The 16,363-nt window shown below is 45.4% G+C and overlaps 1 protein-coding gene across 6 annotated transcripts in view; it reads right to left on the reverse strand.

Moving 5' to 3' along the window:
• MYO7A (myosin VIIA) overlaps positions 1-16,363 on the reverse strand; it is a 97,903-nt gene that overhangs the window by 43,198 nt on the left and 38,342 nt on the right. For 4 of the 6 annotated variants that reach the window (XM_071432965.1, XM_071432963.1, XM_071432964.1 and 1 more), the window contains exons 3-12: positions 15,121-15,234; positions 13,947-14,099; positions 10,881-10,898; positions 7,882-8,066; positions 6,332-6,453; positions 4,418-4,560; positions 4,216-4,329; positions 3,237-3,390; positions 2,506-2,582; positions 1,165-1,284 (exon numbers count right to left, since the gene is read on the reverse strand). In XM_071432965.1, coding sequence (XP_071289066.1) covers positions 1,165-1,284; positions 2,506-2,582; positions 3,237-3,390; positions 4,216-4,329; positions 4,418-4,560; positions 6,332-6,453; positions 7,882-8,066; positions 10,881-10,898; positions 13,947-14,099; positions 15,121-15,234 — 1,200 coding nt within the window. The remainder of the gene's footprint in view (positions 1-1,164; positions 1,285-2,505; positions 2,583-3,236; positions 3,391-4,215; positions 4,330-4,417; positions 4,561-6,331; positions 6,454-7,881; positions 8,067-10,880; positions 10,899-13,946; positions 14,100-15,120; positions 15,235-16,363) is intronic. The other 2 variants (XM_071432966.1, XM_071432962.1) reach the window with 1 other exon arrangement.

Below are 16,363 nucleotides of genomic sequence, written 5' to 3' on the forward strand. Positions count from 1 at the left end.
GGGGCTCACTGAGACAGTTCAGCAGTTTGTCCTGCTAGTCTGTGTCACCACTTCACCCTTGATGGCACAGGTTCTCCTAAAGCATGGCCAACAACCAGACAGTCCCTGAGGATGTGCTCACCAATGTTTGTGCCAGACTCTTGGCATGGTTTAAAGCTTCAAGAACCATTATGTGGATCAAGGAAAACAGACCCGAAAGTCTAGCTAAAAGACAATTGAGAGCAAACCCCCAAATTTGGATAGTGCTACATTTTGGATCTTTGGGCTTGCTGTGAAGCCAGACAGTCCTTTCCTGGGTTTCCACACATTTCTCTCTACAGATCAGCAGAGCAGAGCCATGTTACAGTGCAAGAACACCTTGCTCACTTGAACAATGTGCTCACTGAAACAGTGCAGCACTGGCTGAACAGTCTGATGATCTAATGACACAGATATTGCTGCTTTGGTAATTCCAGAACTTCATGTTTTAAATTTTTGTTAATTTTTATTTTATAAGCTACAGCAGTGTGACCAAGAGGGGAGACTAATTCTAAGGTCCATCACCACTAGAGAAGACACTGCCAGGATTTGCAGACTAGTTAGCTTTCAAACCAGCTTGATTGACCAATTCCCCACAGATAAAATGAAGACCCAAGTTGGTCAAGGCACGCCAATAATGCTTGTCTTGCAATTTTACATAGGGCTACAAACAGCACAGCAGAGATCCACACCTATCCCATCAACCTTCTTCACTCCAAAACCTCAAGATGTTCTAAGTTCTCTGATGGCTTCTGGACTGCTCTATTCCTGGCCCTGTGTTGTTCAGCTGTATTTACTGCTGCTTATGTTCCGAAATCCTGAAATTCGTGTGTGTGTGCTAGAGGTGTTGGTAGAGTTGCTCTGATTTACAGTAGCTGAGGATCTTTCTAGAAGCTGAGGTAAAGTAATTTCAGAATGTTGGGTCCTTCAGCAGGTCCCCTTTGAGTACAGACAATCTCCAATCCAGATGGCAAATCCCTTGCAGAGCAGGTTACATACATTCCTTTCACCCCAACTCTGTACATCCCAACTAGAACATGGTTTCAAGGGCATTTGCTGATCTGAGCTCACACAGGCACAGTCTCAGAAGGGGCAGGTTTCTTCAGCTTATCAAGAGAAGGCACAAGGAAATGCCCTGAGACTTACCTTTACAAAAGCGTCCCTCACATCCAGCGCTTGTTCCATGCTGAGAGGGGTGGAGACAGTTTCACCCCTGGTGATTATGGTCCGGCTGGTAAGGCAGTTCATCACGTCCTGAGGCTCAACCTGACAGAGACAACACCAAACACAGCTGCTGTACAGGGGAGGTACCTCAAATGAACACAGAGGCATTTTCAGAGAGAAAAATTAACATTTTTATACTGTATTTTAATCTGGAAGGTGTTCTTGTGACTTAGCATGAGATGTTAACGAGGTGTGGGAAGCCAGGATGAGAAAGCAGAGCAAAGCCTGCAATGCTGTATGCTACCAGCATGGGTTAAAGCTTTGCATCACCTTGACCTGTTTTTGTACTTCATCAGGGAAATGTCCACTCTCTAAGTGGACAGAGAACTGTGGATCACACTCTGGGACAAGCAGTGCCTAAGGAGACGAGATGATGCTCCTGTTAGCTCTTCAGAAGGCCACTGAAGAATGCCCCAGTCACTGCATGGATGATTTCAGTGAGGTCATCTCACCTCACTCTTCAGATACACAGAATATATATGACATCTGTCTCAAGTACCATTATGAACTTTATCACTGAGGGAAACACCCTACTTTAGGGACTGCGGTATTCTGGATGCCCTTTCTAGGACAATGTGCTAGACCCATCAGAGGGTCTGTTCCTACCTGCTGGTATGAAGGGGAGCTCTGATAATCGGATCATGGAATCATAGGATATTTTGGGTTGGAAGGGACTTTTAAAGATCATCTAGTTCCAACCCCCAACAGTAAGAGTTTCTGCTAGACCAGGTTGCTCCAAGTCCCATCACACCCGGCTTTGAACACGCCCACAAGTGGTGCAGCCACAAAATCCCTGGGCAATCTGTTCCAGCGCCTCACCACCCTCAGTGAAGAATTTCTTAATATCTAATTTAAATCTGTCCTCTTTCAGTTTGAAACCATTCTGCCTTATCATTCCATCTCCTTGTCAAAAGTCCCACCCCCAGCTCTCTTGGAACCCCTCTAGGTACTGAAAGGGGCTCTAAGCTGTTCCCAGACCCTTCTTTTCTCCAGGCTGAAACACTCCAGATCTCTCAGCCTCTCTCCATAGAAGAGGTACTCCAGCCCTCTGAGTATCTTTGCAGCCTCCTCTGGCTACTCAGCCCAGATGGAGACATTCACCTTCAAGCTGCCAATGCAAGACACAATATGGCTTATCCAGGGCTCTTCAGCCTCCTAGAGCTAGTGGTGCAAGGGGAGGCTGGCTCGGACAAAGCTTTGCCACAATACTAAAAAGCTGGGATGGAGTCAGAAGGGGACCAGCAGCACTGCAGGGCCACTGACCTCCAGCAAAGTTGCCGCAGTGATGAGCGATGCTGACTGAACAACCTCACAGGCATCCAGGTTGTCATAGGTCCGAGCTGGGGAAAGAAAGGCAGAGGGAAAGCCATAAGCAAAGGATGTGTCTCTGCAGAAAGTGGATGGGGTGAGGGAAAGGGTCATTCTCCATTGTCTCTGTGTGATGTCCTGGCAAAATCTGGCCATCAGAAGGGAGAGAAAAGTTCACATATCTGCTGGAGTCCTGCTGCTGACTGCAAAGGACCTGTACTCTGCTCTGCCAGACCAGATAGTAAAGAATGTAGAAATGTTTTAGCATCTAAGTGCTTAGGCTTCTGCCTTCTGAAGAGGCTTTTTAAATCACTATGTCATTTCTGACAGCAGAGCTGTTTGGTACATTTACAAAGGTATATCCAATCACACAGGCACCTGTCAAACACTCCATTAGTCTCTCTTTGTAAAACCTGAGTCTACTGAATGACCTCTGTTCATATTTGACCTCACAACACTCAGAATTGTGGATGTCATTGAGCACACTGCAGCCTAGCAGCGCTCCTGTGGGCAGGTGGAATTATTCCTTATTCCTTGTCCTTAAAATGCCATAATAAACACTGAGACCCTGGCATGGCACCATGGCAGGTGTTCTGGATACAGCTCTCCATCCCTAAGTTTGGCTGCCTGTCAGCAGGCAGAATAAAGAGCAGCAGTGCACTGGACCATGTATTTTGTCATTTTACCTTCATACTGCAGGTTGCCCATGTGCAGGATGGCAGCCAGCAGCTTGGAGATCTCCCAGTTCTCGGTGTCGGTGAACATGAGGACCTTCATAGCGGAGCGGATATTGGCGTACTCCTTGCTATCATCTCTGCCATCACAGGTCGTGCAGTTACCCTGGGGAGGCAAACGGGGCACACACTGCATGAGGCAAAGCCAGGGAGCACCAGGGTATCACCCTAAGCTCTCAGGGCTTCCCCCAGAACCAGCAAGGTTTTGTTTAAGGCATGATGCTGAACTTGTGGATCTGACTCTGCCCTTTGTCATATTCTATGACTCAGTGCTGAGCCTTGTGACCTACACTTACCCTGTTGTCCCCAGGTACCCTGTGTCTGACTGCCATTAGCAGAAGAGAAAAAGCTCTCTGAGATGGGCATAGAGAGCTGGAGGGTCCCACTGATCTAGTGAGAAAGCTGGGTCCCAGCCTTGCTGATGATGCACCAGCCTTAATTACACCTGCTTCTATCAGCTCCTCTGGATATCAGCACTGGTATATAGAGAGTGGGGTTGGAAATTGCTGGCTTGGTCAGACAGTTGGAGCACACACAGCTCATCCCCATATTCTGCTGAAAACGTGCCATCCAGACAAGCATTTCTCTACACCTATCACTGCCTCAAGAGCAGCAGGTCTTATCTAACACCCTGGCTACTTCCAAACATGTGGCATGGGCACCATACACCATCCCATCCAAGCTTGTGTTCTACTTCACAGAAAGTGGGGAAATAGCCTGGTCTAGACACAGGGATTAAGGATTTCCACTAAGACTATGAGCCTTGTGGTGGTGAGACCAAGAGATTTGTCAAACCCTGTGGCAAAGGCTCAGGAAGGTCATAACCAGCAAAGCAGCTCTTGGCTGCAGAAGCACCTCTCTTTTCCTTCTCCCTTGCTAAGGACCTTTCACCACATCACCCCACCAAACCTGTGTTTCACTGCTCTCTCACCATCGCAAGGTAGTTGTAGTCTGTGGCTTTCCCAAGACCCAGCTTCTTCTTCTGCTCCACAGTCATTCCTCTCAGCATGCAGTAGAACACGTGGTAATTCCTCTCATCCTGGGCCTGCAGGAGAAGAGCAAGTGCCAGCTCTGTGAGGAGAACGGCACGGCAAAGGTCGGCTGCCCGCGCCTTGCAGGTGCTATCACCTTACCTGCCTGCACACCCGGGACTTCTCCAGCAGGTACTGCTCAATCTTTGCCCCCTCTATGGCTCCCCTTTTGTTGAAGTGGATGTCGATGTACTTCCCAAACCGGCTGGAATTGTCATTACGGATGGTCTTTGCGTTCCCAAAAGCTGCAAGAATTATGGTGCTTTAGAGAGGGTCTGATGCGGGGAGGATGATGGATCTGGTCTCAGTGGGGGAAAGTCAAAAGAGTGAGGCTGAGAGGGTTAAAAGCAGCCCCAAAGCCTTCCCTTAAGTTTGGCTGGATCAATTTCATCTCAGTGTGAGGAAACAAGATGTATATCAGATGACTTTCCTTGGAAATACAGAGAGGAGCACAGAGAAGGAAGCTTGGGAATGGGATGACCTTATCCAGGAAGTAGGGCTAGGACAGCAGGATTTTGGCAGCAGCTGATGAAATTAGAGGAGAGTTGAGCAAGAGTGGCTGCAGTGTGAAAGGTGACACATTCAGAAAAAGGCAGAGATGCTGGTGAGTGATTTAATGACTGAGAGAGAAATAAAAGGGAAAATGCTTCCAAAAGGGAAATACAGACAACTAAGCCAACCTCCAGCAGGAGACTTCTCTCTGCAAGCAGACTGTGCAGAGAAAGGTACCCGTGTCCACTTTCTGTTGGGTGTGGATGAGCGCCCTAAGCCAGTACACCCTGCAATTTCTGCTCCAGGATTTCTGGCAGGTGATGGACAAGCACTTGAATTACAGAGCCTCTGTTTCCTGAATCTCAGCAGTGCCCAAGTGCATATTCAATAGTGCCCTGTGTGCTTGTCACACTTCTGTTGGCTCCTAGAGGGTTATTCACCGAGCAGAGGAGGTAAAAATCAGAATGGTTTGGGTTGGAAGGGATCTTCAAGATCATCTAGCTCCAATCCCTCTACCAAGGGCAGGGGCACTTCCCACTAGATCAGGCTGATCAAACCTCTATCTTTAGAGAACAACCCCAATGTTACTCTTCAAAGAAAATGCAGTTTTTCTGCATAAGCATAAAAGGTACATGTGGCATCATTTTGGGTCAAGAGGGTTAGATAACCTATTTAATTTACAGATATCCAATTAAAACACTGGGGTTGATCACAGTAACAGCCTGCCAAAGAACCTATTAAGGCCACAAGCTGATTCTCATTGTCTGGTTCTTTCTTGGACTCCTCTATTTCTTCTTCTGCATTCTGCTGCCATTCACTGGTCTTGGAAGGAAAAGGTGGGGTTTGCTATTGTATACAGCCAGCACAAGGTGCTGTGAAGCTCAGGTCCTATTAAACGGATGTTTTATGGAGCCATCTAAGAATAGGAATAGGATTGTTATTCCTTAGAACCATTCTTAAGAATAGGATTTTTGCAACTATGGCCAAAAAAAGGAAATAATTAGTTAGCTGAATGCAGCACTGATAGGATACTGAAGCTCTGCATGCAGTCCAGCACTGGAGGATGTGGTGAGACTTTTCAAAAGAGCAAAAAAGTATTGAACAGCACTTTTACATACTACACACAGAATTAGGTAAAATTCAGGGTTTTGTATGGATTTTCTGGGAGGAAAAAAGTACTGTTTTATATGGAAAACGACTTTTTTCCCCCAAATTTTAAAGTAACAAAATAGTTGAAAAAATAATACAGGTCAGCTGAAATGCTTTGCTTTCAACAACAGTTGTCAAAAATATTAAAGGAAACATTGAGAGCTTAGAGAATATTAGTCTTGTGAAAAATAAATTCAGATGGAAAGAATCTGAATGCATTGTTTAGTAAAAGCGTACTTCAAAAAAAAGTTTTGTCACTTTTTTGGAAACTCAAAGTGTGACATAAGTGTTTTACATTTGGTTATATTTTATGGTTCCTGAATCTGTTTCTTATTTTTTTCCAGCAAAAGAATTCTTTGTTATCTGAGGCCTCACCTTCCAAGATGGGATTTGCCTCCAGGACCTGCTGCTCAATCCAGGAGTGCTGACCACTGATTGCTGCCAGGAACTGCAGAATCAGTTTTGTGCTTTCTGTCTTCCCTGCTCCAGATTCTCCACTGCAAAGACAAAGGAGTGGAGGTCAGTGAGAGCCATGCTGCATCTCTGCCAATGTCCCTCTGTCTTCAAAGGAACTTCTGTCTCTTTGTCTCTTCTGCTAGCATAGGCAGGATGAGACCATTAAGGATGGGTTTCCAGCATCCCAAGGATGATCAAACCTGGTTGTTGGACAAATGATAGGACATGGTATCAGATAGCTTCCAGCCAAGATCCAGATTTGCTCCATGTTCCATTTGGCCCAAAGTGTTCCTTGAGTTTGGGTACCCCCAGCAAATGCCATCATCCAACCAGCACTAAGAAGGTTGTGAAGTACTTTCAGTCAGTGCTTTTCTAGGTATGATCACCAGACCATGACCCTGTGGTCCAGGATCTAGCTGCTCCCATGGGACATCTTCATCACCAGTCTTGAGCTGTGATAAGGCAGACTGTGAAATACAGCCTTTTACCAGGAGGGACTTCCACAGGTCTCCTAGGCTTGCTCTAACAAGGGCAGGGGAGAGAGAAGCTTATGGGGCAGAAAGCCAGAGCTATTCCTCCAACTTTTCTCTGCACTGAAAGATAACCTCAGTTATCTTATGAAAGGTCTGGGCAGAAATATTTGGGTGAGTCTATGACGTATCTGATACATGGGGTAGCCAAAATAAGTGACCAAAATAGACCTTCCTGACATTGAGTATCTAGCCTTGGCCTCGTGGGCAAATAGTTTCAATTTTCAGGTCACTGGCACACTGCATTGACTCTCCTATGGGCCCTACATGATGCTTTTTTAGACCAGCAAAATAAGCCTTACTGAATGGCCTTTTCAGACTCCTGTATCTGAAATACTGCACACGGGATGTTCCAGAGTTATGGCTTTTCATTCAGTGAAACTTAGGGTAGGCATGCCTTGGGGAAAAGGGTGCTTCAAATGACAAAGACTGTGGATTCTGAATTTATAGGATCATGTTGGAGGGCTGAGGACATCAAATCTGGCTTTGGGACAGATACTGGAGGGAACTATAGGCATAACTGGGATCAGGCACTCCTTGGTGCCCAAGGTTGATTGGTCCAGAGCAGAGCCATGCATGGAGACACCATTCAGGAGCGTGAATGACCACAGGTCCAGTGACCAAGCTTGTCCCTGACCCTCCCTTGTGCAGAAAGTATCCATGTTTGCGTTTTTGATGTCTGTAGGAGTATTGAGCTTAAATTGAAAAGTGGAGGTTAAAATGAATATGAGATCTATTGAGTTGCAAGGGTAAAATACCAAAGTATTGATAAAGCACCTCTACAAGGAACAGACTGACTGCAAACAGAGACCTCCTCTGCACTGGGAATATGTGGATGGAAGATCTAATCAGTCATTCAGGCTGTTCCAAATCAAGCATGTTGCATCTGCTCAGCATCTGCTTTCAGGATGTGGCCCATTTGGAAACTCAGCAACTCACCTTATGATACAGCACTGGTCCTTGTTGTTGCGCTGCATGTTGAAGTAGCAGTTGTCAGCAATTGCGAAGATGTGTGGTGGCATCTCACCAATCTTTTTGTTGGTGTAGAGGCGTATCTGCTCGGGTGAGTAGATGGGTAGGAGCTGGTAGGGGTTTACTGCCACCAGTATTGAACCAGTGTATGTCTGGGGGAGAAGCACATGAGGGTTTATGGGGACAGTGAGGTGTAGCTGAGAGACTTTAGCAGCTTGGATGGGATGTGGATGGAGGCCAGAAAAATCAAGGCTTTTTAAAAGCTGGATGAAAGATGATGCTCAAGTCAGAGATGCTTGCAGGGGGAGCCAGGGGTAAAATGGGAACAGAAGTCCCAAAGTACCTAAATCGGTTCATATTCAGCCTTGCTCATGCACAGCATGGTTTCAAGCCTTAATTCATATTTTGTATGCTCTCGGTTAAGATTCAGACTCTTAAGAGAAGCTCATTATTTGCAAAAATATCACCAGAGCCAGCATATATTCATACATTTCTACTGCATTGCACATACAATGAGAAACCATAGGTGAAAGAAACCTGACAACCACTCCCATATCTCAAGGCAGGACCAGTTGGACCTAAACCATTCTGACAGATGACTATCTAACCTGTTTTTATCAATCCACAGCAGCTGCTAAACTTCCCTCTGCAATGCATTCTTCTCTACCATCTCTGCCTAACCAAATGTCTCCATACTTCAGTTTAAACCTGGTCCTGTGCAGATGGATATTGCCCACAAAGTCCTGACATATCCCTTCTCATCTATTTCTGAAATTTTGAAAATGGCCTTTGGTCCAGCTGACCTGGGCCTTGGGTAGCAAACTCCTCTGTAGTATCTTGCTCTTTCATTTCTGCCCTTCCAGAAGCTGTTTCTCTCAAGCCTCTCATCAAAGGACTCATGAACTTTGTTATCTTGCTCAGATGTAGTGCTGAGGTTAGGAGGTTTGGCCACATCCCAACCTCAAGGCAGAGAATAAGGATCTCCTTCCCCTGTTTCATCTGTTTAAAAGTCAGTGTCTAGAGGAGGTGAGTCAAGGGGCCTCCACCTTGAGTTAGCTGAGGGGCATGAGATGAAGGCTACTTTCACTCTGTGACTTCAAAGAATTCAAGTCATTTTCTCTAGGTTAATTTTTAGCAACTGAAGTTACAAGATTAATCTTAGCTTTCCTTCTTGCTGGAACCAGCTGTAAAAGTTCCCCTGCTACTGCATATCATTTTTCAGGAAACAAAATAAGCAACTTCAACATTCATATAATCCTTATGAGTTTTCATCTGCATGGCCTAAACCCAGTAAGGCTTCGGCACAAAGCAGCAAAGTGGCACAGCCAAGGATGCTTGTGAGGGAGAAGAAATAATTTGCCACCATCTGTCCAAAACTGGCCACCAGTTCAGGCTTCCTGAAGGCAGCCAGTAGGTGGCAATTGTGTCCCATCGTAGGGAGGATGAAAGCCATTAGGGGTTCCTCACCTTCTACTCTCATGGCCAACACAAGAGAGCAACTTTCAGTTCAGTCCCATATGAGGTTTGACTTTACAGTGCTAACTGAGAAAGGACACAATACTCTTCTCTGTAACAGGGGATTATGTGCCAGTAGGGGAAAAAAGCTCTTTGAGCTTCAGAACAATGTTGTCACAACTCCAAAGGGTAGAAATTGGCTGTGAAATCATGTAGACTGGATTTTAGAAAAAGAAGGCATTGAAAAAAGGGAGCAGAGAAATCCCTCCAGAGAAGCCTTCAAAGGGGACAGAACAGGTAACCTCAGTGCTCAGAGGAGGAGGGAGCTCAATTTCTGAATGGCATTATGACAGCAAGATCCCTAATCAAGACTCCTTTGAGTCTTCATTATTTCATTAATTTCCTCTTTACAATTTATCACCAGGGGACATTTTTAGGGACATTTTTAGGAACATTAATTTTAGGGACATTTTTAATCTTCCTTGAGCTTTTAAAAAAAAAAATGTAACTCCTTGCAGAGGTCTCTGAAATCCCAGCATTTCAGTCAGACTGGTCTGCCCTGCCACAAATGTAAACAGAGAGGCTTTTAAAGGTGTTAACCATTAGGTATTCTTTCTGGATGCTCCCACTGACCCTTCCCTTGTGATCCACAAAACCCTTTGTCAGCATGAACTCTTGTACTATTGCTTGTTTTTGTAGCTCATTCCTAGTTGATAAATAATCACAATTTGCCCAATTCTCACAGCTGACAGAAGGCAAAACTTTGTTCACTCTGTTGATCAGGGGCCAAAGGCCACTTCCAAGGAAATAGTAGCTTACTGGTTTCTATTGCTGGGTGATGTCAAAGCCCTTTTCTACTGGAAAAATAAAGCTTTACTGAGAGCAGGGACTCTGCTGTAGCTGACCACAGGAACTGCATCTCACAGCAAATTCATTACTGCCTGCATGACCTACATTTTAATTAGCCCCAAACAAATCCTTTCTGAGCCTGCTTCCCTCACTACCCAGAACACCATGGCTGACTTCATCTGGATTGTTATGGGGTTAAAGCTCTACCAAACATTACTGCCATTTGGCAGCCCTTAGAGAGCACAGCAGGCACTGGTTTCATCTTTAGATAAAGAGATTTAACCTTACTCACAAGTCAAAACTCCCCACCAGACTCTCTTGCTATTCAGCGTAGTTTCTCTTGCTGTGTTCAAGCAAAACTAAGGGCAAGAAGCCCTTGTTGAAGTTTTTCATATTTTGCTGCAGACATTTCTTCCCTTCAAGTTAAGGTCATTACTGAGAAGAACTTAAAGCTTTAACCACATTCACAGGTTGAGGGCTTTCCATCTCTGTGTCACAACTTCACCATGTGGGTCAAGCTCTGCACCAAAGCAGATGGATGCTCTCCATGCATTTATGAAGCAGCAGCAATGGTGGTGCAAAGTAAATGGTGAACAGAAAAAGGTGATCCAGTGGAAGGCATGACAGCAATTGCAAATGACGTTGCCAAGAGTCATACTTACCCTCCCACCGCAGTTTGTCTTATGAATAAAATGTGAGGGAGAAGAAAAAGGGAAATTATATTTTATTAGAGCAGAACTACATCCTCCACAAAGCTAAGGACACAAGGAAACAAGAGGAACTGCAGTCCCATTGGAAAAGTAATCATTTACTCAGCAGGCTCAGAAATCCTTTCAAGCAGTGAAACTTCACTGTCTTTAAGACAGTGCTAATTATACCATAGAAAATAACCCACCTCTGTCTTTAAGACAGTGTTAATTATACCACAGAAAAAAAACCACCTCAGTGGGCTGGGTATCCCCTGCACACATGGCATCCATATGGTACCTTGGCTTTGCAAAACTGTCATCAATATTTACCACATCCGACACAAATCTACTCCTCCTAGTGCCATCACTCCTAATAGCTGAGATCTAAGGTTGGGCTCCTGAGCCTCCAACTACACACCTGTAGACAGAAGTGGTGTGCATACCTCTCTATCAAGCTATGCACTCTCTGTCATTTTGAGAGTGTAATTCTGATTTTGAGATGGCTCTAATTGCTGTGCTGTGCCCAGTTCCTGGGTTGGCACTCCAAAGCCATTAGTGATGTGGAGCAATCAAGACACAGTAACCTGGAACCTCTGTGATGCAAATGTCCTTGTGGGATGTGGCCATCCCTCAGGCAGGAACTCTGTAGGACACACTGCACTGCACTGTCACCATCGGACCAGAAGAACTTGTAGAGAAACTGATGTGGCTATTTTGTCACTTCAGCCCAAATCACCACCCACACTCACCTCCAGGCTGAAAGCTGCCCTTTACATCAGCCCTTATTAGGATGATGTTGCCAAACAACACTTTGCACAGTGCTTGTTTGTGTTCCTAATCTTCCTGGATGCCTGTGCATAGCTTGGCAAGGGAGCTCAGAGACAGAGCTTTTTCGAAGGATCTTGGTGTATTCACAGGCAATCTGATGATACTGTACACACAGAATTCTATCCAAGGACCTCAGGTCACTTGGAGAGGCAACAGGCACTTGCTGGATAATACAGACACCCCAAAAGAGACACATGGATGCCACTGAAAAATACCCAACATGATCCAAACTTTCTCAGAGAGAGTGGCAGAAATACACTTTGTGCCATTTCAGGGTGCCCACAAGCAGGGGAAAAATGGGCAATGCTCAATAGGTAAATTCAAGTTCCTTGAATGAGCCAATCAGCTACAAATTATTGGCCATCTGTACTTCTTGGGTGGCATTCAGGTTGTTTGAATTCAGTTATTCACGTGAGTGCTGCACCTAACCTTGAAGACAGATGCGCTGTGAGCTGGGGGAGGTTGGACTGTAGACCTCCAGCCTAAAATTTTCTTCCAACATAAACTCTTCTATGCTATCCAAACTCCAGTCAGCTCTAAAGCATCTGAGAGGCACTTCTGTTTGCATGACTGAAAGGCAGTCTTGTCTCTGCTGGCTCTACTGACACCTCTGGTGACTGCCATGGATGCCCATGGAGACACCACCCCAAGTATGAATTTGGGCTATTAACTTGCTAATTTATCATTATAAATGGCAAGAAAATTTGATTACAAAGGGAGAAACCTAGTTCATCTAATGTGGGAATAATTTTCTGATTATACTATTTTTGTCTAAACTGACTATAGGGCCTTAGGCATCATGCACAACAAATGAAGTGTCTGAGGGAGAGATGCATTTGGAGGTCTCTGTTCTTCCCCAGGCTTTGGGGAATTATGGGTGCCTTTTCAGCACCCATGTCCCCTTCCTCCAGGATTGTACTCCATCTCTGAAAGAAGAGATGGATCTCTCCCAGAGAGGGACAAGGAGCTGTCAATCATATTAACAGCCTGTGCAGCAGAGTGGTGTCTGCTCCATCACTGCCCAGCCCTAATCCAAAATCATCCGATCAAAAAGCACTGGACATCAAGCAGTGATGAACAAACAGACTTGACAAATAAAATCCCACCTATACTCTGTGAGCTTATTTTATCCGTGAAGTCTGACTGTCTTGCAATTCCCTCCAGTCCAAAAATCTAGTAGTCTCTAGAGCCTTTTAAAAATCAAATGACCAGGAGGCTTTGAAAAGGCCTTCAAAGGCACAGCAAGTACTTACCTGAACATCTGAAAACTGTAGGATTTAAGAGTAATACCAAATTTTCCATATTTGCAGAGGCTGTTTGAGTAAATTATCTAGCAGCAAACACATGTGCACTCTGAATTTCTGTCAGAAGAGTTTGCAGAAAACTACATAGCATAGAGAACACTGATAAAGTTAGCACAGAGACTTGAATGCTGACTCCTGTCCTGCTGGGGAGGTGGCCTTTGCGATGCTGTCATACAGAAGAGAGATGCAGCCCTCACTGGCTCCCTGTAAACCCCTCAATCTGTGAATGTCTGTTTGGATTGGCAAGGCTGCACTGGGTCCACTGGGCATGACATGACTGAGGTGACCTAAGGAAGGACACTGCTGTCCTCAGAGATCAACTGCCAGGATCCCAGGCAGCCCAGGGCTAATAAGCCATGAACACAGACTGGAAAGGCTTTTTAGAGCTGTTCTGGAAGTTGCTTACTTCTTTATTCCCAGTTATTTCATGCATGCCTCTCATCATCCTTTCTCCACCCCTTCCACCTCCAGCAATAGTTGTCTTCAGCCCATAGGGTTAAATAAATTAATAGTCCAGGGCAAAAGGGCAGAAGGGTCACATTCAGCACATAGTTTACACCTCTACAGAAGTTTTTGCTTTAGGATGACTACAGTATGCTCATGGCCCGGGTTGAACTGGTTACTCTGTGTGCAGAAAGCTAATGCACATGCCCAAAACTTCTACAGGGGCAGGACAGCAAGGTGGTGTTGACTTTACCCATCACCTAACTCATGGGGTCTTTCACTGGGGCATCTAGAAGCTCTGCAATGTCCTCCAAAGTCAGAAGCCCTTCACCACCAGGGACAAGGTGAAGGTAGAAACCCAGATGCTCAGTTCAGTCAGGGCTCCCCCGACATGGGTTCTCCAGAGCTAAGGAGAGCAGGGGGTGGAGTGCAGAACCAGAGGTGAGGTGGGGTGGACACTCACATAGATGAGGTGCTCCCGATAGCGAATCAGCAGGTTCCTGAGAATTCCTGCCTCGTTCAGGTCCCCCAGGCGGATCATGTCCTCCACTCCATGGATGGAGGTGGGGTGCATGGGTTTGATGTGGCTGGCATTCTGTGGGGAAATCCAGTGCTCCTGGGAAAAGAGCAAGGCCACAGAAAGGTAAGTCAAATGAGAGACCATTTGGATGAAAGACACAAACAGCCCACCCCAAAGAGAAGGATCAGACGGAAGGACATACACAAGAGATCATTGGCACATGTGCCACAGCTTCTATTCCTGGGGCAAGGCAGTGATGAATTTAAAAGATTTGTAACAGAAGAAGGAAAACATCTTTTTATTGGAGTTTTATTGGAGCAAGAAGAGACAGGAGACACAAGCCATCCTGGCAGGAGCCTCCTCCAGGGCAACATGGTCATCCAGAACATCAGGGAGTCTATAACAAATAGCACATTTGTATCCCCCTTCACAGCTGCATTTTCACATCACTGGTTAACCCTCTCCCACAAAATACTGTTGAGCAGAAAGAGATGATTTAGAAAAGGAGAAGGGGATGGACAGGGCTGGCAAAGTCATACTTTTATTGGCAGTGTTATTTGGACTCAGCACTTCTAAGGGCTTCAAAAGCCACTGCATATTGCCCACAAGGACCTTGCCAAACCAAATCTCTATTACCCTTGAAGGGAGTGAGAGCATTTAGAATTACCTCAAGAAAAAAAGAAAAAAAAAGAAGCACAGAGAACACCTTGATACAGACCTTACTCTAAAATAGCCACCACTGCACAAAAACAGAGGTGGGAAATTGAAGGAGAACCAGTGTTTTGGCACATCAGGTATTGGTAGGAGGTCAGGAAGGACTGGATAACAACAGAGGAACCTCAGGTGTAGGTGGGTTTGCTAAAAAAACTACCTAAATGTATTTTGGGGGCTTCTGCTATCACTGTTCTCAAGAAGGTTCTCAATTTTGCACTCCCAGGACAGCCAAGAAAACAGGGACACAACATTGTCTTGTCTTTACAAATAGAAAACTACGGCACAGTTGATTCCCAAGGACATACAGGAAGGCCATAACAAAATTGATTATCATGGCCCTGGGACCCCTGGCCTAGCAAGGCCGTAGAGCTGAAGAAGGGACATCACAAGCCTTTTTACATACATTGCCTTCATCATCCACGACCTGGATCTGTCCGGAGTCACACAGCTTAACCACCGCTCCAATGGGAACGTCGAATTCCCGTCCGGTTTTGAGGTCCATCCACACATAATCCCCCTGGAACCAAAGACAGCAGTTACACTCAGTGCTGCAGGGAGTTCAGCATCCCTTGGGATACAAGCAGTTGACGTTTTGTAGCCAAGTCATTAGCACAAGTCAAATGACTTCCCTGGCAAACCACAAACCACCCCTTTCCACAGAGGCTCAGGACAGCAGATGCTTTGCATGTGGCACTTGGGGATGTGGTTTAGTGGTGAACACACTGCTGGCTGGGTAAATGGTTGGGCTCAAAGATCTTACAAATCTTTTACAACCTTAATGATTCCATGAATCTGTGAAATCCCCTGCAAGGTGCCAGCAGCAGAGCATGGTCCACACAGCATATGGACCTAACTCTGTGCTGTCCCACTGCCCTAACTCTCTGCTTCTCAAGCTCATGATTGGTTGCTGGTCACAGAATGGTTATAGAACAGTGATCCAGGCAGAAAAACCTTCCCAGGTAGAGGTTTCCCTCTGTGTAATGTACAAACTTAGGAAGTCACATTTAGAAGATGGTTCTGAGCTCTGCTAAGCCTTATCTGGAGGGTTGTGGCACCTTTCTTCCTTGCAGAGAACCACTATCAAATATTCCTTGGAGACTGCTGAAAAGGGAATGACTAAAGATGGGTTAAGAACATAAACAGAGAGGCAGATATTTGCAGTTCTTCAGGAGTTCTCACAGCTACAGCAATGTGTAGGTGGCCTGTTTGTATTTAATACTTCTCAGTGGATTTTATCTGCTGTGAGCACTTTCACTTGAGTCCTGAAGCTGTGCAAAGTTTTAGCATCCATAATCCCAAAAGGCTGTGTCTTTTTACATGTTTCAAATGTTTTACCTCTTTCATTTCAGACCTCTGTGTTTTCATTTTGAAAGACACAGCATGCAGTTGACCCCTACCCATTCACTTCATGTCACTACTGATCCTATACACCTCTGTCAGTCCTGCTGGGCAGGGACTATCTGCTAATCAGCTCTGTGGATATTAAATTACTCAAATGCAAAAAAGCTTTTAAAGAAGCTGTTTTCCTCAATACAAAAGCAAACTCCAAAATAACTCCAAACTAAAGCCCCAAGCAGGACCCATGCTGGAACAAAGCAGAATTATTTCCCACCCTTTTTTGTAAGATGAAAGGGTATTAAAATGGG

The sequence above is a fragment of the Agelaius tricolor genome, unplaced genomic scaffold (genome assembly GCF_023055355.1).
Source record: "Agelaius tricolor isolate 1412-34295 unplaced genomic scaffold, bAgeTri1.0.p SCAF_9, whole genome shotgun sequence".
NCBI classification, from domain to species: domain Eukaryota; kingdom Metazoa; phylum Chordata; class Aves; order Passeriformes; family Icteridae; genus Agelaius; species Agelaius tricolor.